We start from the raw sequence: 25,631 nt of genomic DNA on the forward strand, positions 1-25,631 counted from the left end.
TGAACAGACTTTGGTCTGAGTGCTGGCTCTGCCCCCACCACAGTGTGATGCTGAACAAGTTACTTAAGGACACGCACGAAGCCTCAGTTTTCTCACCTGGTATGATTGTTAATTGTATGTGTCAACTTGAGTGGGCGACGGAGTGCCTGGATATTTGGTTAAACATCATGCTGGATGCTTCTGTGGGGATGTTTGTCAATAAGATTCACATCTGAATAAGTGGACTGAGTAAATCAGATGGCCCTCTCTAATGTGGGTGGGCCCCTTCTAATCCGTTGACGGTCTGAGTGGAACAAAAAGGCTGACCCCAAGAGAATTTTTCCTAATTGACTGCCTTTAAATTGGGAAGTGGGCTTTTTCCTGTCTTAGGATTCCAACAGAAACATTGGCTCTTCCTGGTTCTCACACCTTCAGACTCAGGCTAGAACTCCACCATCAGCTGTCTCTAGCTTGCTAAGCCATCCTTCAGATGTTGGGGCTTCTTACCCTCCATAATCACATGAACCAGTTCCTTATAGAAATTCTCTCTCTCTCATCACACACACTACTGGATGTTTCTCTAGAAATCCCTAATACACCTATCAAATAAAGATAGCAGCTACCTTGTCAGGTTGTTCCAAGGATTCAAGATTGTATGTATGTTATGCCTGGCAGATAGTAGGTGCTCAATAAATGATAGCCATTACTTCCTCCAAAGCTGTTTCCGCCTTTAAAATTCTCTTTGTGCGACATCCCTAGCAGATGACAAGACAAAATTAACTGGTCACACCTTCATCTTCACCTACACGGGAGGTATCCCGAATTTTTCAGCTCTCTGCTGCTCAGAGCCCATGTTGGCCACAACAAACAGAAACCTGATTCAAGTCCAGCCTCTTGGGTATAAGCACCTGCTGAACAGACCCTATGCTGCGGCTTCCTTCTGAACTTCACTGGCACAGATGTGCTAACTCAGCAACTAAAGTGTGAAATGAAACAGCTGGAAGGCAACGGATAAAGTGGCAGGATCCCAAACATCAGATGGGTTTCCAGCAAGTCTAGGACTGCCGGCAAGTGGGAGAAAAATACTTGTGAAACTCCCTTAGTCAAAGGGACTGTGAGGACAACAGCTGCTCCCAAGACACTCAGCTGGTCAGAAGGAATGAGCTGAAGTCAAGACTACAGACCCCTCATAAGTCTGCGAACTTTGATCTTTTGGCTAAAAATTGAACTTCTAACCCCATCTAGGAAATCTCTCACATTAATGGAAAGTCAAAGAACCTCGTAGCACCAGTTCCACTGCCTGAGCTGTCAGTGTCCCTTGCTGACAAATTCAGAGCTGTTCCTGGCACTACCTGATGAGACCTAACTCTGGAACAATGACCAGAACCGTAGAAGCTGGAGGTTCTCAGTCTTGACAGCACATCAGGATTACCTGGAGGACTTGTTAGAACAGACTCCTGGGCCTCACCTTCTGAGTTTCTGATTAAGGTCTAGATAGGGTCTAAAATTTTCTCACAAGTTCTCAGTTGATATTGATGCTGCTGGTCTGGGCACCACACTTACAGAATTGCTGAAATAAGCTATACACGAGGTGTGCTGTGTAAAGAGAGCCCAAGCTGATTTCCAATCAGTCACCTGTGGTGCAAGCAGAGCCTCCACCCCCTTCCACAACCGGTCTCGTCAACTAAGCAGGTATGAAATTCCTAGAAAGGCACAAGTATGGGATCTCAGAATACGTGCATAGTAAAATTATTAATTTGACCTCCACCGATTTGGAAATGGTACCCATTCAAGGTATATGATATAGGTTCTAAATTCTGATTAAGATTCTTGATGGTAACAGAGGCTTATGGCTGATGACATATGCTGCTTTTGGGGGCCAACCCCTGAAGAGTTCAGTTCACTAGGATGGGGTCTAAGAATGTCAATTATAAAAGGCTTCCCTGGTGATCCTCATGCAGTCAGCCTGAGACAAGGCTACTGTGAGCATCTCAAAACTACTGGCGTATTGGAGAAGGTGCAGTCTGATGGGTTCTCACTCAGCCAATCACCTCACTCAGCAAATGTAGGATAATAGCTTTATGTCAGCCTCTTACACACTAGTTGCTCAATAAATGGGTTAATCTGTTCATTGAGGCAAAAGCTAAAGGGAAGGGTATTGAATGGAGGGCCTTAGATCTCTGCCTCCAATCAACCTTCAGTCATTTATCAGTTTGTAGCACAACAGTAGATGCTCTGTTAAGACTTGTGGACTGTATGGGGATGGGTGGATGAAAAGCCTGGGTGGATGAAAAGCCTGGGCAGATGAAAAGCCTGGGTGGAGAAGTAGAAGGAGCACAGGAAATCTGCACCAGAGCTCAAGTTAAGGACCTGGATCCTAGCTTCAGTTGTTGCCTGAAGGACCCGGGGAGGGGGGAGGGGGGAGCAACAGGTGCAGCTCACGCGCTGTAGTAAGGCTCAACAGAGAGGATGTGCATGTGGGATTTTTAAAGAGTATTCACATATCCTCAAAACAGGTCCAGAACTCAAACCGCCACAGGCTGAAATGCTGAGCCAAAATCAACAAGACACTATTCCACAGGGATATGTAATTCAAAGTGTGGCTCAGTGGCTGAGCATGGACCTATGAACCAGGAGGCCAGGGTTGGATTCCCGGTCAGGGCACATGCCCAGGGCTGTGGCTGGATCCCCAGTAGGGGGCGTGCAGGAGGCAGCCGATCAATGACTCTCTCTCATTATTGATGTTTCTCTCTCTCTTTCCCTCTCCCTTCCTCTCTCTGAAACCAACAAAAAACATATTTAAAAAAAACAACCTAGTATTTAATGTGGGAGCACAACTCAGCAATTGTACAACTAAAAAGATCTGAAGATGTAATTTACTATATTCAATATAAGTCCATGGTTATAGAACCACTAAAAATGTGTTACTTCAGAATTCGTAAAACAAAACAAAACAAAAATACACACATGTATCATCCACATAAGGAGAAGCCATGGTCCTATCTGAGTCCGTCCAATTATATCTGATATGCTCTTCCTGTTCTGAGCATCCCATGTAGAAGGGCAGAGACATAGTAACTCTGTACTGTGGTCACATTGATAAGGTGGAGAATTACAAAAAAAACTGAGGATTTTAACTTGATATTCATTCAATTGCCTGAGAGCTGTGGTACTGTTCTTCCAGGAGCTTCAGAAAGGTGTCCTCAGATCACTACCTGCCTCTCCTCACCTCCTTCTGTACCTGTCCCCACCTGCAAAATCTAACTTCTGCCCTGACAGGCCACTGCATCTGCTCTCGCTGTGGCAGCTGGCAGCATCCAGCCCTATGCAGATGTGACCAGTAAGATGAGGTCCTCCTGAAGGAGGCTGGGCCTCTAATCCAATAGGACTGGTGTTCTTACAAAAAGGAGGAATCTGGACACAAGGACAGACACGCACATGGGTAGGACACTATATGAAAACAGTAATTGTGGTGCCACAAGCCAAGGGACTATTAGAAGCTTGAGAGGCCTAGAGCAGAGCCTTCCCTGGAGCATTCACGGCCCCACCAACACCTTGATCTCGAACCTCTGGCCTGCAGGACTGTGAGACAACATATGTCTCTTGTTTAAGGGCCCAGTCTGGGTGGCCCTCTCGTTTTCCCAAAGTTCCTCACATGCCCATCATGCTACGTACCACTCTGAGTTGTTACTGACTAGCGTTCTTACTAACTAATGTGCCCACCTCGCTCACTGCAGAATGAGTGGGTAGGGCCTGTGTCTGCTATGCCCGCAGTGCCCGCTCATTCCCAAGCCCAGAGGATGCCACTGGGTGAACAGCAGCTGGAAGCAGGGTTCCCTCAGGGCCAGGAAGCAGGGCCCTGAAATCCCGACGTGCTCCCCAATTTGTCCCCCAGCCCCACGTGGAGACTTACAGAGATGATGTGCCCCTTCAGGCCATGGGCAGAGTCGGCGCACTCTATCACAGCACTCAGCTGGGGGTAGCCCACCCCTGTCTTGGTGCGGGTGGTGCACACAGAGCCTGGATGGAAGAAGTAGTGAACCCCAAAAAGAGATGGTTAATGAAAGAGTAGAATGGGGCATAAAATGAGCCTCCATCACTGTCACACAGCCCTGCCCCAATTTCCTGGGGGTGAACTTCCCATGGCATAGGAGGGGGGCGAGGGGAGGCGCTGCTCAGCATCTCTATGGAGTTGTGTATAACTACACCATCTGGCCATGCAGCCCTTCAGGTCCTCTTGGCCGTCACCTGCTCACATCTAGGACATATTCCAACCCATAACCTGCCACCATCACTCTCTCCGGTGACATCAGCAACCCCTTAGTGGCCGAGCAGTGACTCCACAAGTAAAGCCCCATTCCTTCCCACTTGCTTCCCTTTCCCACAACCACACTACACTTCAAGGGACCTTAGATTCCTCCCTCAGTCTCCAGCCCTCTTCACCTTCCATTTCCATCAGATGACTAACTTCTCCATGCCTCAGTGCCTCCCCTGCGACATGAAAACAACACTGGCCTCATGGGGCTGTGGTAGAAATTAAATGGCAGAGGGCTTGGCACCAACCCTAATCCTTCCTGTACCCTCACCCACCCAACTCCGTCCTCAACACGCCCTGGCCCGCTGCTCTTCATGATCTCACAGTCCACCTCCAACCCTGTCCGTGGTACCCATCCAGCCTGGACTCAGGTCAGCCTCCATTTCAGGACCCATGCCAGCCACCCGGGTGCCTTCATCCTCTTGACCTCTGTCTTTCCCAGGGTCAAGGCCAGCCCTGGTTGACCCTCTGCATGATCCCAGCTAGGTCCAAGCCAAGTCATGCTAGAAGCACCAGCATCTCCAGCACATGTCTCCTTGCTCAAGACCTGCCCTCCCTCCCAGCAAGTGAGCACCCTGCTCTGAGAGCACCTACATCAACCTCCTGAATGTCCATCATCCTCTCCCACCTTCTGCTCTCCCCTCCGCTGACCACACTCCAGCCGTGCTGACCTTTGAAACTCCTCCTGCACAGCGAGTTTCTTCCCACCTTTGGGATTCTCTGTACGTGATGTTCTCTCTGTCCAAACACTCCCCTGTTCCAACCCCTGGGTGTTGCCAAACCTCTCTCATCTTTCAGGCTTCACCTTAAATGCCACTGCCTCGGGAAGTTGTTCGTTACAGCACTCATTTCAAAATGAGGAATTTAGATAATTATCTGTGTCAGCACCAAGGCCCTGTTTCCTCTCTGCCCGATGGTGAGCTCCATGGGTGTTCATTCCTGTAGTTCTGAGAATAGAGCCCGTACCTAAGGCACTATAAATAGTCACGGAGAGAATGTGTGAGCTGGGGAATGAGTGAGCCACCCACACCCGTCTCCACTGCTCCACCACTCAGTCAGTGCCCCGTGAACGTGCTGTGGTGTCAATGATGGAGCGCCCTGAAGCCCTGTGAAAGCTGGGCCTGCACCTGCACTCCTCCACTGCCCGCCAGGACTGGAATGAGGTGCTCAGAGCCCCTGCCTCCTCTCCTGCTCCCCACCTCACCAGCAGCTTTGCAGCTTCCCACATGTCTCCCAGGTGTCCTTAGGAACAGGGTCAGACAGAGAACCACGTCTGTACTCCTCAGCTTGGCTTGACCAGGAAAACAGGATGGGGGGCCCCCTTCTCCTGCATCCATCCTGCTGCAGGCCAGGATCCATCTCTTTATGTTCATCCTTATAACATGTGCCTCTCTCAATCCTAGAGCCAACAAGCGTCCCTCCCCACCCTCTGTCCCAGACATGCACTGTGTGAGGCAGTTAGAGCTTTACAACCTCTGGTTCTGGGTCAGACCTGGCTTTCCTCCCTCTCTCCCCTCAACTGCTAGATCCTCAAGGCAAGCAGGGGCCTCCGCTGCAGAGGCCTGGAGCTCTGCACAGGTAAAGGACAGCATGGGAGTGGTCTGTTTCTTAAATATTAAAATTCTTAACATGAGATTATTTAAATTTGGTTAGGGTTAGAGCAGGACTTTTTGGATGAGGCCCCAAACAGTCTTCTACCCAATCAGAGTGGTAAAAAACTCCTAAATCACAGACTTTTGGCAGCCTGGGAATGTAACACATTTTTGGAAAATGGAGATCTGCTTTCCCCTCTTCATTTCTAGCTTCCAAGTCTGCTCTGAGGATGGCACCTGCACAGGGTCTGTGAGTCCGCAGCCCTTGGGGTCCTCTCTGAATCGAGTCCAGAGAATCCCTCTCTGGAGGCGGGTCCCTTCCCCACTATCATCATAGGAGTGGTCCTGATTAACCCCCAGGTTGAAAGGAGAAACTGGTTACATATTTTCTCCCAATCATAGGGGCAGAGATATCCCTTTTTAATGCGTTTTCCCAGTTCCTGGGAGTTACTCAATAATGAACTTTTAATTGTCATTTAGATATACAATACTCAGTGTTTTTCCTCTAAAGACTTTGTGAAATGTCAATATAATCTCCAATCAATTTAAAGAAGAGGCTGCAAAACATCAGGCTCACAGGGAGCCTCTGACTCTCACCAGTCACGTCTGTTCTAAACAGACAGCTTTGGGGTCACACAGTGACAGTGGAAGGACAATAACTCTTCAGAGGAAACAGCATGTATACACACAGAGGACGTGCATGAAAAAGCCGAGCATAGCTGAACGCTTAAGACTGCACCAAAGCAGCCCCTCGAGAGCCAAGATTGCTCACACCTCATGTCTCATACAGCACCCGCCCTGCACAGCGGCAACTACGAGACACTCAGCGCATATTTCTGATGGAACAGGTAACTGGTGAGTGCCCTACCTTTGGAAAATAGAGTCTTCCAGGTCTACTTCTAGCCTGTTCTATCCTATTACAAGCCTGGCCTATTGCAGCCCATCCCAAGCGGGAGCTCACTATAAGCAAGAGCTGGGCCTTATCCCCTTGGACTTTCAACAATGATAGAGACCCAGTAAAAACCAGAGTTGTCTCTCCTGTGGCTCAGAGTATGTCACAAATGGGCTTAGGTGAGTGGCAACATCTTGACGATCTCCCTGTGCATTAGAAGCTCAGGGGCTTGGATGGGCCCCACAGTTGCATGCCTATTTGCAATGTTTGGGGTTCCTCAAACACTCACAGGAGCTTGAGTTACCCATGTCCATTAACCATCCCACAGATTCTTCACCCTTCATTTTCCTCTTCAAGGTACAGCTACCAGGCCATCACGAAATCTGCATTTTCCTCTCCCCCAGTTATGCTCTAAAACCTGGACCTCATATTCTAAACACATCCACACTCATTTACAAGTTCCTTGGGGGCATCAGACAACAAATCAAAGACATTGCTAATGAGGAGCTTTCTGGAAGCTCAATGAGATCCAAAAGAAATGTACTCTAAACTTGTGGATGGGTCACTCATGGCGCCCCGGGGCGACCTCCAATCCCCGTAAGCCCCAGATCCCATTTCTCACACACACACCCTCTGCTGTTCTCCCAGCAAGTCTTACCTGGTCCAACTCCCACTTTGATTATATCTGCTCCGGAAAGAATCAGCTCTTCTACCATCTCTCCTGTCACCACGTTCCCAGCCTGAGACAGAAAGAACACAGCCCAAGATCACGAACTACTCCTGGTGGTACAAAGGTGAATGAGTGAGGAACTCCGCACCGGGGCACAAGGATGAACATGTCCAAACACCAAGCACTGGGAAGCAAAACAAAAAAGAAGGGTGGGGAGAGAAAACACTGGATCCAATAGGAGCACAGAATTTGACGCGTGGAGACAACATTTGGGTAAGGTACAGAACTCTGTGATTGTAGAACTCCAAGGCCTGAGACTGTCTAGGTCAGAAGTTTGTGAACATTTCAGCGATGGACAAAAATAAAAGCTGAGAGAGAACCCAAACACAAAATAAGCAATGCAACACTCTCTCAGCTGACTCAAATCTAGTGAATATAAGGCATAAAATGCTTCACAAATTATAAAACCCCTAAAGAACCTTTTTGGAGCCCCAGGAGCCAGGATTAGGAAACTACTGGTCATCTCACAGTTGGGAAAATACAGGGTATCCCGCCCCAGGATCAGAGGTTCCCACCTAGATATGAAAGGGCAGATGAGCCCTCCTGGACCAACAGCACTGGACCCTAGTCCGTTTTCAGAACACGAAGCTATGACCCTAATAAAATGCATGTAAGCCAGGAAGTGGCAGAATCTGAAAACCAGGATGCCTCTGGACTGGAAATAGCACATGTTCTTTCACCGCTGGAGTCTGGGAGCTCAAAAATAGCCCTTTTATGACAAGTTACTGCCCTGTGGATTCTTCAGCTGGTGCATAGGAGACTTGGCGAGATACCTGACGGAATTTTCACAACCGTGCAAAGTCTTATTTTGGGAAGTGCATCCCTACTCATGCCACTTTTTTTTTTTTTAATTGAAGCCCCACTGTCTTTTCACTAAACTGATTCCCAGAGGGAATTTTTCTTTTTTAACCTACACAAAGTGACTTTTAACTCTGTATAAAGGGATCCTGGAAAAGGACAATGAGGAAGGCTCAAGGCTGCTTTAATCCAAACAGCATGTGACAATGGAAAACCATAGATGGCCCAGAAAAGGGCTCGAACATACGAGGATTATGTTACAGGTCAGCGAGGAAAGAAACTGTATTTCAAGAGGCTAAGCTGGGAAAGGCATCTTTGGGGAACACATATAGATTATCACTCATACTTTTCACCAAAATAAGCTTCGGGGGGATTACAGAGTTCAACCAAAAGTTTTATCCCCCCAAACTTAGAAGAGAACCTTGAATACTTGTAATAAGCATAAAAGTGAAAGAAACATAAACATGGATCTGTCTACCTGAAAATAAAAGGCTTGTGCCCATATAAACACACAAAGTCATACATACAATCAACGAAACCAAGGGGCAAATGAGCTGATGGGGAAAACGCCTGCACTTATGACAAAGGGTTCCTGACATTGCAGGAGCTCTTCCAAATTTACAAGAAAAAACGCTAACACTTCCTTGACTCACTGCTAAAGGACATGAACAAAGTACTGAAAGGCAACAGTGGCCAACAGACACAGTGAAAGTACTGAACCTCACTAATAATCAATTTTAAAATTATGAGACCAGTAAAGTACTACTTTTCACTTCACAAATTACTGATGATTGTAAACATGAAATGCTAAAGAGAAAATGGACACTCTCTTTCTCCGCTGGCGGAGTGTCTAATTTTTAGTACAAGCTGTCTTAGAAAGCAATGTGTCCACACAGACGAAATGCAAAAATACATATATCCTTTCATCCAATAAGACTACTTCTAGAATTCTCTCCCAAGGAAATAATCACAGATGAGGCCAAAGGATTTAACTACAGGATGTTATTTACAACAGTGCAAAACTGCAAGTAGATTCCCCAAAATGGAAAGGGTTTCAACAATCAAGGGCTCGTCCAAGTGATGCTTGGAAGCCTGGTTTAATGGCAAGGGAAAATGTTTAAATGTTTTCAGTACAACATTAGGGGAGACACAAGGAAATAGCAAAATCTCCATTTTGTTGAAAACAAAACACAAGTGTATGTGTATATGAAAACATATACCAACATGCTAACAAACTGTGTCTACATGAAGGGATTAACTCACTTTTAATTTTTTTCTTTAAAATGTTCTGTGTATGGACAGTATAAACTGTATTACTTTTATTAAAAACATGTTCTTTTGTGGTCTTTGGTTTGTTTTTTTTAAGCACAAGGACCAGCATGAACTCTGTACCTAAGAAAGAACTTAACAGAAACCTGAGAAACAAGACTCTCATTCTTCCTCTCTGGTTGACCTGCTGAACAATAAAGGTTTAAAAATAAGATTTAAAAAAATTAAAAAAAAAATTAAAGAAGCTACTGGTTCCCCACATAGTATCATTTTCAATGTTGATTTTTTCCCCCCAGTCTGGTGCTGCCTACAAAATCATTGTACTTCAAAGGGTCTATTTTACACAAAATAAAAGAATTCAAGTTAGCTCATGATGGACAAACCAGGCACGGTCAAAGTTTAAAAGCACGGAGGATGGTGATACCGTCTGGGTAGCCCAGAGGCTGGCACAGGTATCCCCGCCTCCCCTCAGCTACCTGTGTGGCTCCTTAGCCAGAGGTTAGATCGCGGTCACCAGAGAGGGCCGCTGGTTGGAAAGCCCCCCGAGTACTATGACGTCTCTCAAGCCTGAGAACAACACAACAGGAATGCTGACGACTGGGAGAGGAAGAGTGAGAGAGTCCACTTGCAGGAACAAAAAGCTGTCTATTCAAGTTTGAAGTCAAGAATGGCAAAAATAAGGGAAAAAAAGAAAAGACAAAATCAGAATGAGAACGTTGACAGGAGTTATAGCCAGGCTCCAGGGACAGCCCCAGGGAGGCGAAGCAGCTCCAGGCCTGCACGTGGGCCTAGGCCGTGCTGGGTGGAAGGAGTGGACTGGCGGCGATTAGTGAGGAGCTTGCTTATCTTGGCCGGATGCACCATGGGTGTGCAGTGAATATGGGCTGTCATGATGGGACCACACCCCGCAGCACATCCGGCTAACACTCAGGCAGCTCATGAGTGATCATTTTTGGGGCAGCCACAGCAAAACAGAATCTCCAGATCCTTATCAAGGTATCAAAGTTAGCAAGTGGAGATTTCCACTGGGCACCCCTCTCCCCAGGAGGCTGTGCTCTGCTGGCAATGACTGCTCCTCCGTTCAAGAAGGGTGAGGACCCCAGAAAGAGACATAAAAGCAACAAAACAAACATTTTAAGTAATTTTGTACCATTTTAAAAAGTCCTCTGGGCAAAAACCAAAACCCAAACTGTTTTGCCCCAGTTTTTCCAGCGCTCCTTTAGACCTGGATACCTATGGCAAAATACGTTAAGACCTCAGGTCAACAATGGACCTCCCACTTCCCATGCAATCAAGAAAATCACTTCAGCTCTGAGTCTCTATTTTGCTATAAAATCACTCACCATGCCCACTCCTTGTCACTAGGTTTACAAAGTTCTATAAATTCCTAGCACGTGTGAGGCTCAGTAAAATGCTAGTCCCTCCACTTCAGAGTGACTTATGTAGATTGAGCTCCTACTCTCCTTTTCTTTTAAGTTTTAACTGTGGTCAAATGTTTATAACATAAAATTTACTGTTTTAACTATTTTTATTTTCATTTTTTTTAACTTATCTTTATTGTTGAAAGTATTACAGATGTCCCTTTTTAAGTACATTTACACTGTGGTGCACCATCACCACCACCCATCTCCAGAACTTTGTCATCTTCCCAAGCTGAAACTCTGTCCCCACTAAACAATAACTTCTCTACCCACTTTTTACTTGCCCTTTTCCCAGAAAAGTTGTTTCTACAGAAAGGGGCAGGGGTCAGGCAGGAGTCAGCACGCAGCTGCAGGCTAGATTTGGCCCATGCACCACAATCTGCCAACTAAATATAAGATGATGGAACCTCATGCCAGTGCCCAGCACATGGAAAATGGCATCAACTTGCCCGGGGAACCAGGGAGTAGGAGATGCTAGCAAGGCAATGACCACCTTTGACAGCACATTAACCTATTTACTACGTGACTCTCAGAGACAGCATCTGAATCTCTGAGGCCCTCGTGGCTTCTACCACAGTTCCAGTTCACAGCAGTCCCAGGAAAAGGGAGACAATAAAAAATCCAGGTGACTCAGCCTGAGAGGCACTGTGAGCCATTACGAGTCCCCTGAACCTCAGTGAGGCACACCTGACTATGTTAAGGCCGCCCTCACTGACACCTGCAAGAGGCCCCGGAGAGTATGCACTTCTGGGAAGAGGTAGAGAGCGGAAGGTGTCTCCTGCAGCTCAGACCATGACTACTGGAGAAAGGGTACTGACAGGGGACTGAGACAACGGCCACAGGAGAAACGCCAAGGCCATGCCCATGGCTACCTGGGACCGGCCAACAGCGGCTGACCTGACATTCCCCAAGGGCATAGAGCTGGGCCTCTGGTCTCACCTGAACAGCTTAGGTGTCACAGACCCACCTCTTCACTGGACCAGGTCAAAAAGAGCCACCAGCACAGAAGCATTTCTCAGACCCAACGCGGGAACGTCTACACCCCAACAAGCCTGAGCTGGCATGCAGGCGGGCTGCAGTGTGGTACAACGGGAAGGTCATGGGGCTTGGGGCAAGCTGCCTGGCTCCAAACCCCAGGCTCTGTGATCCTTGACCTAAGACTAAGTTTCACATTATTAAATGTAGGTGCTATTACCCTTACTCACAGATTTGTTATTAAGAGAGAAGTGTTTCCCCCACGCTAGTGCCTTTTCCCACAGCATCTAAAATCTACCCATTTAGCACACTCTTCTAATAGCCAGCACCTCTAGGGGACCCTTTTCTGCTAAAGATGTTCTCTAAGCTCCCTGCTTCCTCCTATGTGTGGCAAGGCTCGACCGGGGAGAAAGGCAAGAGAAAACGGCATGCAAGTAAATCCATGGTGCACTGGGCAAAGTTAGTGACAAGCCCTCGCTCCCAGCACAGGCACCCAGAATGCCAGTCTCTGCCAAGGACATTTCTGAGCACCTCTTCTGCTCCCTGCACTGTAACAGTCATGAAACTCAGCCCCCGTATTATACACCTTTCAGTTCCAAAGCACTGGACAAATGGTCGTGCATCCTCACAATGCCTCCAATGCCATAGAGAAATTATATTCCTACAGACCGAGGACGCTAGAGCGCTGGAGGTTTCCAAATGAATCACAGATTTCAGGGGTCAGTGCAGGCAAAGAATTGCTTAGGAACAAACACCTACCTTGCCAAACTCTCCTGGTCATTGCTGGGGAAACCAGCAAGAACAATGGCAACCCAACCTGGGCCAGCCAGCAGGCGCTGTGCTGGAGAGGCACTTGCTGTTGGTGGCTGCCCAAAGGGCCAAGGGAACTGGGCGCCACCCTCCCCCTCCCAGTCTCATCCCCCAAAGCAACCTCCAGGCTCTGCACTGGCAACAACTCCCTTTCCCCGTCCGACCAGCCTGGCCCCTTCCTGCACTGCCCTGGGTCCCTGCCTTCTGCCCAAGGGGTGGGACGCAGGCGGCCCCCTCAGCTCTCGGAGGGCCAGCTGCAAGCTACAGCTCATGGCCAGCTGTCCGGAGCATGCGGATGGAAAGCTCCTGGGCTCCAACGGGTTTCTAATGTCTACTTTGTAAAAGAAGTGGTGTCTACATGTTTTCTCCCTTCTTAAAAACAAATGACTCTGGAGATGGTGGCGTAGGTAACAGCGGTCCCCGCCGCCTCCCGCAACCACATCAAAATTACAACTAAAATACAGAACCACCATCATTCAGAGCCTCCCAAAATCTGGCTGAACAGAAGCCCTACAAGCAGGGAGTTGAAGAAGCACTGAGAACAGTAGGAGGTGCAGAGACGCCGGCGGATCGGGGCTGAATCTCTGAGAGGCGGCCGCGGGCCCACAGCCGGTGCCACGGGGAAACCCGGGAGGGAATCTCAGCAGCCGAGGTTTCCCGGAGGAGCGAGGGGTCCCAGCCCCATGGCAGGCCCCCAGCCCAGGGCTCCAGGGCCAGGAAGAGACGTCCCCACAGCTTCGGGCTGTGAAACCAGCAGGGACTGTGGCTGAGGGTCGCGGAGGCCGAGGGAGCCCCAGCAGCTCCTCCTAAAGGGCCCGGCGCGGACTCACTCGGACGCTCCCTCTGAGCCCAGCGCGGGGCAGCGGCCTGAAAGGACCCGGGACACTCGGGGGGAACTAACCTGCCTGAAATTGGGGCGAGAGCTGGAGGGGCGGCTTCCTCCCAGGCAGAAGGGCTGGCAGAGGCCATGGCTCCTTTGGCGAGTCCTCCCCGAACACAGCCGGCAGGCAGGTGCCATATTTGAATCGCCAGCACCTGACTCACACCTTTGGCCCCGCCCCGTGACTCCCGGAGGCCCCGCCCCTCCCCACCTTCAGCTCATCCAAGCCATTGCCAGTGGCTTTTCTATGCACGTGGCCTCTCAGGCCTCATGCTCAGGACTTTCCTAAAATCTCTCAAACAAGAAGCAGCTGGCCCCAGCATGCCCCATACAAATTTATAAGTGGCCCCAGGCCTGGCACTAGTGGCAGCCTGCGTTGGTCCATAGCTTGGCCTCTCCTGGACACCTCCAAGCCCAGCACAAGTAGCAGCCAACTACGGTTTGCTGTGTAGCTCATGCTGGGTGGCGGCCCTGGGCAAGGCACTGGCAGAGGCTGACTCTGCACCTCCCGGGAGACCCCAGAGACAGTGCACCTGGTGGTCAGACTAGACCAAGCTGGCTTAGAACTCTACCACATCCACAAGTGACACACTCAAGGGGCACACTTGGTGAACACCAAAGCTCCACTGAAGTAAATCCTGATCCATAGGGGTGTCTCCAGCACAGCAGCTCTTTGTCTATAGCTGCAACTCGTCCTCACAGCTAATTGGCCTGGGGGTCAATTCCTCCCAGTGACACCAACAGCAACCAAGGCTCAACTACAACAGGACAGTGCACACAGCTCACACAGGGGAGCACCTAGAAGGCCCAGCTCAGGTGACTGGGGAGGCTGAGCCACTGGACCCTACAGGACACCTACTACACAAAGCCACTCTACACATTCCAGGAGACATAGCAGCTCTACCTAATACATAGAAACAAACACCTGTGGAGGCAAAGAAACATGTCACAAAGAAAAGAAGAAATCTCTAGAAGAGGAACTAAATGAAATAGATCCAAGCAAGCTAACAGATACAGAATTCAGAATTTTGTTTATAAGGATGTTTAAGCAGACTATTAGGGAAATAACTGAGAAAATCGATAACATAATAAAGTACCAATTTGAAAAGAAGGCTACATGAACTGAAATGAAGAATAATTTACAGGGAATCAACAGTAGAGTAGAGGATGCTGAGAATCAAATCAGCAATTTGGAACAAGAGGAAACAAAAAACACCCAACCAGAAGAGCAAAAAGAAAAAAGAATCCAGAAATATGAAGATAGTATAAGGAGCCTCTGGGACAACTTCAAGAGGCCCAACATTTGTCTTATTGGGGATGCCAGAAGGGGAAGAAAGAGACCAAGAAATTGAAAACCTATTTGAAAAAATACAGAAAACTTCCCCTACCTGGGGAGAGAAATAGACTTACAAGTCCAGGAAGCACAGAGGGTCCCAAACAAGAGGAACCCAAAGAGGCCCACAGCAAGACACATCATAATTAAAATGCCAAAGGTTAAAGACAAAGAGAGAATCTTAAAAGCAACAAGAGAAAAGCAGTCAGTTACCTACAAGGGAGCACCCATAGGACTGTCAGCTGATTTCTCAAAAGAAACCTTGCAGTCCAGAAGGGAGCGGCAAGAAATATTCAAAGTGATGAAAAACATGGAACTACAACCAAGATTGTTCTACCCAGCAAAGCTATCATTGAGAACTGAAGGTCAGATAAAGAGCTTCACAGATAAGAAAAAGCTAAAGGAGTTCATCACCACCAGACCAGCACTACAGGAAAAGTTGAAGGGTCTTCTTTAGAAGAAGTTAATGAAGAAAAGAATCTGATGAACTAAATAGATCCAGAGACACTGACGCATGCAGCAGACGATCATATTTCAGAGGAAAGAGGGAAGGGGATGGAGGGTGGGAAGAGATTAACCAAAGAAGTTATATGCATATATGCATAACCCATGGACACAGTAAATAACGGGGTGAAGGCCTGGGAGGGGGTGAGAGCGAAGTGGAGGGGGTCAATTGGGAAAAAATGGGATACCTGTAATACTCTCAACAATAAAGATAACTTTAAAAAAAACAAAAACACAAAAACATGACTCCTACCCCACCCCCCATTCTCTCCCATCAGCCTTCCACCTCTGACAGTTCTCAGAGCACAGGCCCTCCATCCCACCATCGACACAACAGCTTGTGAATGCCACACTGTTTACCAAGCCTCACCCCATCTGACCCCCACAGGAATTCTCCAGCCATGATTACCCCAGACCTCCTTCTTAGAGGTGAGAAAATAAGATTCAGAAGCTCTGTGAAGTCCCCACTGTGGCTCAGCTCCTGCGGCCAAACCAACTTCACGGGCATCATGTTAGTGCAGTGATTTCAGCTGGTGTGCAGCAAGAATCTTTAAAACATGCAGTGCCTGACTATTTAGTCAGGGGCACTGACCTCTTTTTCCTCAGACGGTCAAATAAAAAATGACAACAGCCAACACTATAGCCATCCGGTGTGAATGAAACAAAATCATGCCTTTTGGGGGGGGGGGCAGATCGGCAAAAAATGTATTTTTTTGGTGTGCGGCAGAATTTTAGTAATTATGTTTATGTGCGCCATGGGATGAAAAAGGCTGAAAATCACTGAGACAGTGTTACAACCAGCAGCGAAGCAGAGGAGGCGACCAAAGCTAGTGAGGCATCTGGGAAACGGTATTAAAAATCATTCCAAGAACAACGGCGCACTCAGGAGATGGTGCACACGTCGCAACGTGCCACTGAGCAGAAGACGACACACGATACGCAGTAGGGTTACCAGTTACATAAGGTTCCGACACAGGCAAAATTAAACGGCGTTTCTTAGGAAGGCATCAATAGGTGGTGAAACCAGAGACACGCAGGAAGGAAATGATCACCAGGGTCAGTGTGAGGCTTCTGAACGCAGGGGCACTGAGGACTGCTGTCTTATGACTACGAAACACCCACTGTTCTGCACGTAGGTCATCGTTCACTATTTTACACAAATAAAAAGGAAGTGGAGCCACTAGGTTGACTCATTAAATCCATGTAACTTCTGATTCCTAAGCCTTCCGAGTTAACTCTTATACCCAGTAACTCTTACACCCAAACTGCCACTACATACAAAGCACAACTTCCCAAGAATCTTAGTCCCTTGTACCTCCAGGGGGAAAAAACAAAAGACTCCTCTCCTGTAAGCAAGTATCTGCCATGTTCTTTCTACTGTTTAGGGCTACCAGGTCCTAGCTGGGGGGCGGGGTTCTGCTCTCCCTGGAGTCCAGCTTTCTGTTCCCTCTTTCCTCACAGAAAGTTACCGCAGACAGTTGGGGGTAAAAGAGCCACAGACGGCTGGGGCCTCATGACATCTCATCCTTGCGTCACGACAGAAGGTCACCCTCCAGTGCAAACATGAACAAGGTCAACCTCCTCTGAACTGCGGAGCAGGAACCTGGTTTCTCGCATATGGCCTAGTGGAAGAAAAGGGCCTTATCACTGAAGTTAACAGGGATGGGCCACGTCAACAAGCCTCAAGGGGAGACCTTGGCCGATGCATTCACAGCAGCCTGGCTTCAAATCCCAGCTTTGCTGCTTAGTGCCGCTGTGACCTGATGAAGGTCCGAAAGTGTAAGAATGAAGAGCTTAAGATCCCTCACCTGGCCCCGGACAGGTGGCTTAGTTGGTTGCAGAGCCATTCCGTACACCAAAAGGTCGCAGGTTCGATCCCCAGCTGGGTGCATACAGGAGGCAACCATCGATGTTTCTCTCTCTCCCTCTCCCCCTTTCCTCTCTCTAAAAATCAATAAATAAATCCTTGGGTAAGAATTAAGATTCCTCACCTATGGTAAGTTTGGGACGACAGTGTCTACTCTTTACAGAGATGTTGTGAAGGGGAGGGAAAAAAGAGATGTAAACCTTCTGGAACACAGTAGGCATTCAATAAATGGTGTTACTCTCATCAAAAAATGCAATGACATTGACAGCTCTCTCACGGAAGTAAAACGAATTTTGCTGTTTCCCACCCAACATGTGACATGGTACAGCTGGTTGACCTTGGGACAATTCTTCATCTTTCCTCTCATGTGATTGGAAAACATAAAAACACTTACCTTAAAAATCTCTGGAAATCCTTAACAGAAGAGTTAACTCCACCAATAGAAATAACTCCTGCCTCCCAACCTCCTTACAATGATAAAATGTGAGGGACATAAAATTTAAAAAGGAGAGTTAGGTAGCTTATCTAGAGGTCAAGCTACAATTGCTAAGTTAATTAAGACCAGTAAAGACACACATAATTACAACATAGATTTCCCAAAAGCCCAAATTCAACCTTAGGGTTTTTAGTTCCTTTTTCTGAAAATCCACGCTTCCCAGCAATAAATATATATTCTAACGAGTGAACGTGCTGATAATTAGGAAAATAAATAAAATAAAAAAGGCAGGAAAGGTCAAGAATTAAGATCCTACATAAAACAATGCACCAAATAATTTGCAAATAATAGCTGACTGTTGTGCAATGTTCATGTTGTGGATTCAACTCTTACAGCAGAGTTTTCTGTTGGCGAGGAGGAGCGGGGGCAGAGATGGCAGATGTACGTTAAACTCAAACCCAGGTACGGTGGGCTTTTCATTTTAAAACTTTGCTCTCTGGTTCTCCCTCTCGGGAGCCTGCCCGCGCCTCCCCCCCCCCCCCCCACGTTACCTTTGCCCTTCCCTCTCCTGAGCTCCAGGGGCCCTTCTGCCTCTGTAACTTGTTTCCTACGCAGCCCAGCTGGCTCACTCCTGCTACCTCTGTAACTTTCTAAAGAAACTTTCTCTTATAATTTGAAAAAAACAATTTGCTCTTTGTTAAGGTGTGACGCAGACCTTTGTTTAAAGGTATGTGGTAAGAAACGTGAAGGTATTAAGCAGAAATAAGGAGCCCGCGCCCTGTGGTGTTGGTCTGGATTTTACTTCTCACAGGCGGGCCAGTTTTCCGATCTCCCACAGCCGCCTCCACTCTGCCCAGTTATTTTCCGCTAGCCCTTCATAAGAAGGCACCAAGAGCTCTGCAGAGCACATAGCTCCCCCTGACACACCCGGCACCTCCTGCTTCCCCATGTACAGGTTGTCCCACCATACCTACCATAATGGTGTGCTCTGGAAATTTGGTACGGACGAGTTTCACGAATTCCACAAAATGCTCCGAATAGCCATTGGCCACATCCAGGCAAATAAACTTCACCTGCGGCACAGCTTCCAGGATGCTGCTCATCTTTTCCAGATCATTCTTCCCACTGCCGGAGCTCACGGCAATATGCTGTGCCAAAACAAACCAAGAGGGGGCCAGGCACGGACAGTGAGTAGTACTCGGAAGTCAGACCCTTCCTCCATCCACTGGGGACAGTACAGCGACCCTCGGGGGTTACCCTGATCAGACATGCACGCGGTGGACCTGCTCGAGAAACACGCAGCAGCAGAGTGAAGGACATCCATTCATTCAGTTATCTAAACGCTGCCTCTGTTATCTTCCCCTCCGTTAAACTGCATATATCCTTAACCCTGGCCTCAGCCACATAATGTTTCCAGTTTATTGAGTAGCCAGGAAACCCAGTCCTTGGCACCCGTTTCCTTTCCTCAAGCTCTCTCTGTGGACTCAATCACAGCACCGCTGGTGGGGATCCCTCCCCCCCGGAGTGGAGGGCAGACAGGAAGAATGAAGGGGAGGCCAGGCACTCAGGCCTCCTTACGCCAACGCTGAGGCCGTCACCCCGAGCATCTCACTTAGGGGATCAGGAGGAGGGAGGGAAAGGTGTCTAAAACTCCTCTGATAAAACCCCTTCCTATTTTCATTTTTACTCCCAATACAGTACTAACACAACAGGCAAACCGTAACCCAAAGAGCTGCAAATCCCAGTGTTTCTCTTAAAGGGGGCCAAGCCTCTGAAGGTACGAGAACAAAGGAGCCCAAAAGGATCTTTCCCAACTGCACTTGGATGGGTTCCCATCTGAAGCCACTGCACCCCCCTTGGTGACCCCTCTCTCCCCCAACCTCCACAGCACCAGTGCCTTCTAACCCACCCCTCGGCTCCTCTGAAAGATGCTCTTTGGGAAAAGACCTGTGTCTGATGATTTATGCCTTAGGGAAATTAAGCCATGGGACTGTGCCCAGAGTTAGCATCTCACCTTTATAAGAATATTATAAGAATATTTTAACTTATATCTCTAAACCATAAGCCAGAGGAGAGACATATAGGGTGTATCCCCAAAATGTATACACATACTAGCTATAAAGGCAGTGTTTATTAGAATCATTTCATTTTCAAAATTGAGCTATCAGGTGCAAAGTGTGTATACCTTTTGGGGGACACCCTGTATGTATATTAATATCCTTGCTATTCTCAACAAATCACAACAATGTAGCTACAACCCAGGCACTGAGAGTAAGCAGAATGTAACATGATACATAATGACTCCCCATTCCTGGATTTACTCATGTTGACAGTCTGACCGGTGCAGCTCAACCCACACGTTTTCCCTCCCACAAGAGCTTTGCTATCTTTATTTTCCTCGCCTTTGCTGTTAAAGTTTGGCACGCTGGAGCTGAGATTAGTTATTCTCGGTGCTACTGAGTGTTTAACATTTTCCCTTTTTAGAAAATCAGGTGGGAGTGGGGCAGTTAAGTCCAATGATCACCCTTGGTCATCACCAAGGTTCCAGTTAACCCCACACGGTCCCCAAATCCACTGCCTTCCCAACGTCTTCCAGGAAAGAGGGGAGGAAGGTGAAATTAGTTCATCTAAACACAATATGGCAAAAAGGAAGGATTCGCTATTAAGCCAGAATCATTTTATCTCTGAAACCACCTTCTCACTAATCAAAACCCACACATAATTAAAGCATAGCCAAAAACAACAACAAAAAAACAGTGCCACCTCAGAAACAGCCCAGGATGAGTCATTTTGCAATCACAGGTAATCTGATCTTGGAGGAGAGTCTCCAGCGCAGACGCTCTGTTGGCCCTGGCTCAGAAGCACCCCGTGTGCCAGGAGGGAAGCCAGGCTTATCATAGTGGGGCTTTTTGTTATTTTCAAACTGCCCCTTTTAAAAAATAATAACAGCTTTATTGAGATATAATCTCATACCATACCATTCACCCATTTCAAGTACACAATTCAATGGCTTTTAGGATATTCAGAGTGGTGCGACCACCATCCCAATTGGTGTTAGAGTATTTTCATCACCCCAGAAGGAAACCCTCATACATGTTAGGACTCACCCTCCAAACCTCCCGTCCCTCAAGCCTTAGGCAACCACTAATCTACTTTCTGTCTCTACAGGTTTGCCTATTCTTGACAGTTCATATAAACAACCACATATGTGGCCTTGTGTGTCTGGCTTTTTCACTTAGCAAAACATTTCCAAGGCTCATCCAGCTGAAGCACATGCCAACACTTCATTCTTTTTTGTAGTTAAATAATATTCCATTGTGTGGATATACAGTTTTCATCCATCAGCTGATGGATATCTGGCCTGTTTCTACCTTCTGGCTATTATGAACAATCTGCTACACACATCTCTGTACAAGTTGTTGTGTGCACATATGCCTTTACTTCTCTTGGGCCGATAACTAGGACTGGAACTGCTGAGTCATAGGGTGACTCTTACGGTTAACCTTTTTGAGGAACTGCCAAACTGTCTTCCAAAGCAGCTGCACCATTTTACATTCCCACCAGCAATACAAGAGGGCTCTGCTCTCTCCACATCCATGCCAACACTTGTTACTCTCTGTCTTTTGATTATAGCCACCCCAGCAGGCATACTGTTTATTCAACTCCAAAACAATTTGTTATAATTAGGTGTTTTTTTCTAAATCCAAAAGGACTATCTGGATTGGATTTACCCCTGGCAGGAAACAGAGGTCTTCCCCAAGCTTTCATAATATAATACTTCACCTTTCAAGAGAAAAAAACCCATACTCCTTGCAAGTAAATCCTAGTATTTTCAAAACAGGATACAGAGCAGGTTTCCTCAGTAAATCCCTGGCATCGAGGAAGGACTGGGGGACCACTACTGCATTTCCCGAGGTCTCTCTCTCAGGTGTCTGTGTGTCTATCTGCTGCTGATTCAAATCCTTTTGACAACCCCAAAGATTTTCTACCCGCCGCAACAAATGCAATAGTCCTACCTGCAGGCATTCTGGGTGATTAGTGGCAAAGAGCTTCCAGTCATCCAGGGTGTAATGCTTGTGAATCGCTGTGAACATGGAGTGCTAGGGAATGAAACAGCACCGTTAGGAGGAGAAGTCAAGTGGGCCTCCTTCCTCCGCAAGGCGGGGGTGAGCCAACAGAACAAAAGTATCCGGTGTGCCTGCCAGTCATGTTTAATTAGCTTTGAATATGCTCCTAGGAGCCAAAAACAGACAAAGGTGAAACCAGTGAAATCACAAAAGGGGTTTTCCATTCTAATCTGATCAGACAATACTGCATTCGGAATTTAGGAGGCTCTGCCAAGAGGCAGGGGAGGGAAACCGAAGAGTTCTGAGCTCTGCCCCGCTGACCACCCGCATTAGGTCAAGGGCAGCTCCCCTGCCCATAAGAAGGGCCCCCTTAAGGCAAATTCTGCTTAGCCAACCCAAAAGAACCTCAACTTGTACATGAAAGCTTTTCCTTGTGTTCACAACCTAAGCATTTCTTGCTAAAAGCTAAACCCATCGGGCAGTTGGTATCCCTAAGGAAGGGAATTATGTTATAATAGTAAATCTATGACTATCAACCTGGCATTTACTGAGTACCTACTTCATGCAAGCAGTTTGCATACATTATTTCGTTTACTTCTCTAAACAACTTTGTACACTAATATTAGCTTTGTGGGCAGAAAAGGAGCTTAAGAAGTTTAAATTGAAGAACTTTAACAATTGCTTGGCCAGTAAGAGACAAAGGCCAGAGTCAAACTCAAATCTGAATGGAGAGCTCAGGTTCCTTCCCCTCTGTCAGGGCCTCCCTCCTCACTTGTCTGGGTCAATTTCTCCATCCGCAGTTTCCCATTCTAAAATTCTATGACTTTATCTACTTACACTGACTCAGTGGATCCCAGAAATAGAAACTTCATAGTACCCACGCATGGTGAGCTATTTCAGTGTACTATGTCTCACTAACAGGAAGTCTTTTTCGTGAAAATGGAAAGAGCATAACAAGTTGAATGTTTCTCATGGACTAATAATCCAATATGGGAATTAATTGGGGCTATTTATTGCTCCCTGAATCCACCCACTTTTACATGAAGACCTAATTCATTAGTAGCAACAGCTGGTCACAGAGCAGATGGGGAGAAAAAAATACAAATTCCTTTAGCAATTAATTTATTAGCCTCTGACCCAAAGCTCAGTGGGGGCTGAGGGCTGACAGATAATACAGCTGATCACGGAGTCAGACAGACCACCCCCACACCATTTTTTGAGCTCATAACCTGTTTGAAGACCTTCCTTCTAATCACTAGCTAATGATGATTCCCAGCACCTCCTGAGGTTAGACTTGCTGCCCACAGCGAGAAGCTCTTTCAACTAATTGGATTTATTTTTTTCCACTTGGCAGGATTATCAGGGGAAATAGATGCACACACCCTGTGCACATTACAAGCAAATGTCTGCATCTAGGATGAATAAATGCCTTGCACCTGGGACACGGCTGTGTGAAATCAAGGTCCTGCCCACAAAAGGCTTTTCCTTTATTTCTCCCAAGGCCAGGATACGAGCTACTCCATTTATAGAAATTAGGCTGGTAATTGGCCAAAAGGGACCTTGAGCTTGTACTGCGATCTGTCGGTGTAAGCTGAGAGACAAATCCCCTATTCTGGAGTCAGTTTGGGTTTGAATCTTGACTGTCTCTACTTGGCTGAACTCCCTGGGCCAAGTTACATCTCCTCTCCTTCTGCCTCAGTTTCCTCATCTGTAAAAGAAACCTACCAGTGAAGCTGTGACATTATATCATATCCAGTGTTTGGCACATAAGTGCTCAATAAGTGTTTTCTACAAATGATGGAATAAATGCCACAGCACAGCCTGCATATGAAGCAGTTCTGTCTTCATTTAAAGGCTCGCTCCTCTATAACCGGCACTTAACTAACTTTACAATATGGCACAATGTCCAACTTCTCTCTGTAGCTCTAATCATGGGCATCTTCAAGGAAGCAATGGATGTGGCTCTAGACCAGGGGTGGGAACCTTTTTTCTGCTAAGGGCCATTTGGATATTTATAATATCATTCATAGGCCATACAAAATTATCAACTTAAAAATTAGCTATGAAAAAAGCTCCTAGATTTATTAAATTTCAAGTCTGGCCTGCGGTTGCCTTGGTTGTCCCGCTGGCCGGATGCTCCCCACCCCTGCTTTAGACCATCTCTAAAGTCCAGACTCCAGCATCTTTTCTGATTGAAAAGAAGGGAAGAAAACAAGTGCCTCCCACAACAATCAGACTCAGAACTAAACAGTTCGGCCACATCCAAGGACCCAAGCGTCTCACTTTTCTCTTCCCTGCGTCTGAACGAGACCAGGGAGGGCTCCTGACAACCGGTCCGGTGTGAGCAGCAGAGGGGAAAAGCCCACCATCCTACCTGAGACATCACCGCTGCCATCTCAAACGTGCCCACGGTGTCCATGTTGGCCACGATGATGGGAATCCCCGAGTAGGTCTGCTTCGAGTTCCGAAACGTGAAGGTACGCTCAAGATCCACCTGTTGGCAAAGAGGGAAAAGAAGTGCTTTGCTCTTCGCATGATCTGTGCAGAATTTCTAGAGCCTGAAGCCAGTGGTGAAGAACACAAAGGAAGTGCATGTCCCTTAGGTCCTGGATTCTCCCAGTGCTGGGCCAGATGTTCCAAAGACAGGAGAGTCCCTGAGGAAAGCGAGGAACGGCTGTTACCCAGGTACAAAAGTTGAACCTGGCTCCTTAGCATCCTCAAAGGCCAGCACAAGGCACTGCATGCTCTGCCATCAAGCCCAGCCTCCGAATCGTAAATTCTCTCCTTCAGGAGCCTCTCCCATGGCACTGCTACCTTCTGTGTCCAGCCTGGTTCATCCTAGCCCTGCATACCACATACAAGTTCTCTCTCCCCACTTCCCAGCACTGGAGAAACAGTCCCCCTTCTGAGAACATCCACCCCACTCCTCCCTGCCAGCCATGGCCCTCCCTCTTGTTTTCACTTTCCACTCCAAATTCACCCTGCAGTGAGCTGCAAACCATGAATCCCTTAACCTTTCAGCCTCCTCAGCTGTTTTTGTAATTAGGAGCATCTTTCAAAGGGCTGGGGGGAGGACACTGCAGCCATCTGTCTACGCATATAAACACTTGTTCCTCTGACTCGCAAACAGCTGGAGGGAGGGCCCTCTAATTCTACTGTAACTCCATCGTCAGGGCATTAGGACTAACCCCAATCAGGAGAGCTAGGCTGTGGTGGTGGGCTCAGCAAAAGCACTGTGCTAAGGGCTCATCAAGAGCTGCAGAATCAAAATTACTTCTTCGACCCAGGGCAGACCGAAGGCCTGTATGCTCACAGATCCGCAGATCCGTTCCTCACCCTTCTGCTATCCCCAATTACAGGGAAGCCACCTCCCGAAGGCTCCACTTCCCAGGCTAATTTCTGTCTGGGTTCAGCTAATGGGGTCACTGGGTAGAAAGCTGGGGGACAGTGAAGAAGGTGGGGTTGGGGCCTGGGTGTAGTCTATGTAGTTCTCCCAGAACTCCTCTGCCATGGCCTGCAGGGTCTTAGTTCCAGCGTTCACCGAGTGATCCCAGTCCCTGCGCCCAGTAAGATCATCTTCCCCACTTTGGATGTGGATTCTCACTGCTGCCAATCTCTGGGGTGCCTCAAAATCTCATTTGGTATCTCAGCAATGTCAGGATGTCTTGCATTAAATTCCCTGTTTTAAATATTCAGCACTGTTTGTTCCAGTGGCTGGACCTAATGGATACAGAGCCTACTGAAAGTGGGCACTTCCCCAGGG

At 47.6% G+C, this 25,631-nt stretch overlaps 1 protein-coding gene across 1 annotated transcript in view; it reads right to left on the reverse strand.

Moving 5' to 3' along the window:
* GMPR (guanosine monophosphate reductase) overlaps nucleotides 1-25,631 on the reverse strand; it is a 41,894-nt gene that overhangs the window by 10,639 nt on the left and 5,624 nt on the right. Inside the window, exons 2-6 of the mRNA XM_087820631.1 lie at nucleotides 24,243-24,362; nucleotides 21,818-21,901; nucleotides 18,776-18,949; nucleotides 7,437-7,518; nucleotides 3,893-3,999 (exon numbers count right to left, since the gene is read on the reverse strand). Coding sequence (XP_087676757.1) covers nucleotides 3,893-3,999; nucleotides 7,437-7,518; nucleotides 18,776-18,949; nucleotides 21,818-21,901; nucleotides 24,243-24,362 — 567 coding nt within the window. The remainder of the gene's footprint in view (nucleotides 1-3,892; nucleotides 4,000-7,436; nucleotides 7,519-18,775; nucleotides 18,950-21,817; nucleotides 21,902-24,242; nucleotides 24,363-25,631) is intronic.

The sequence above is a fragment of the Miniopterus natalensis genome, chromosome 9, assembly GCF_054644295.1.
Source record: "Miniopterus natalensis isolate mMinNat1 chromosome 9, mMinNat1.hap1, whole genome shotgun sequence".
Lineage (NCBI taxonomy): Eukaryota > Metazoa > Chordata > Mammalia > Chiroptera > Miniopteridae > Miniopterus > Miniopterus natalensis.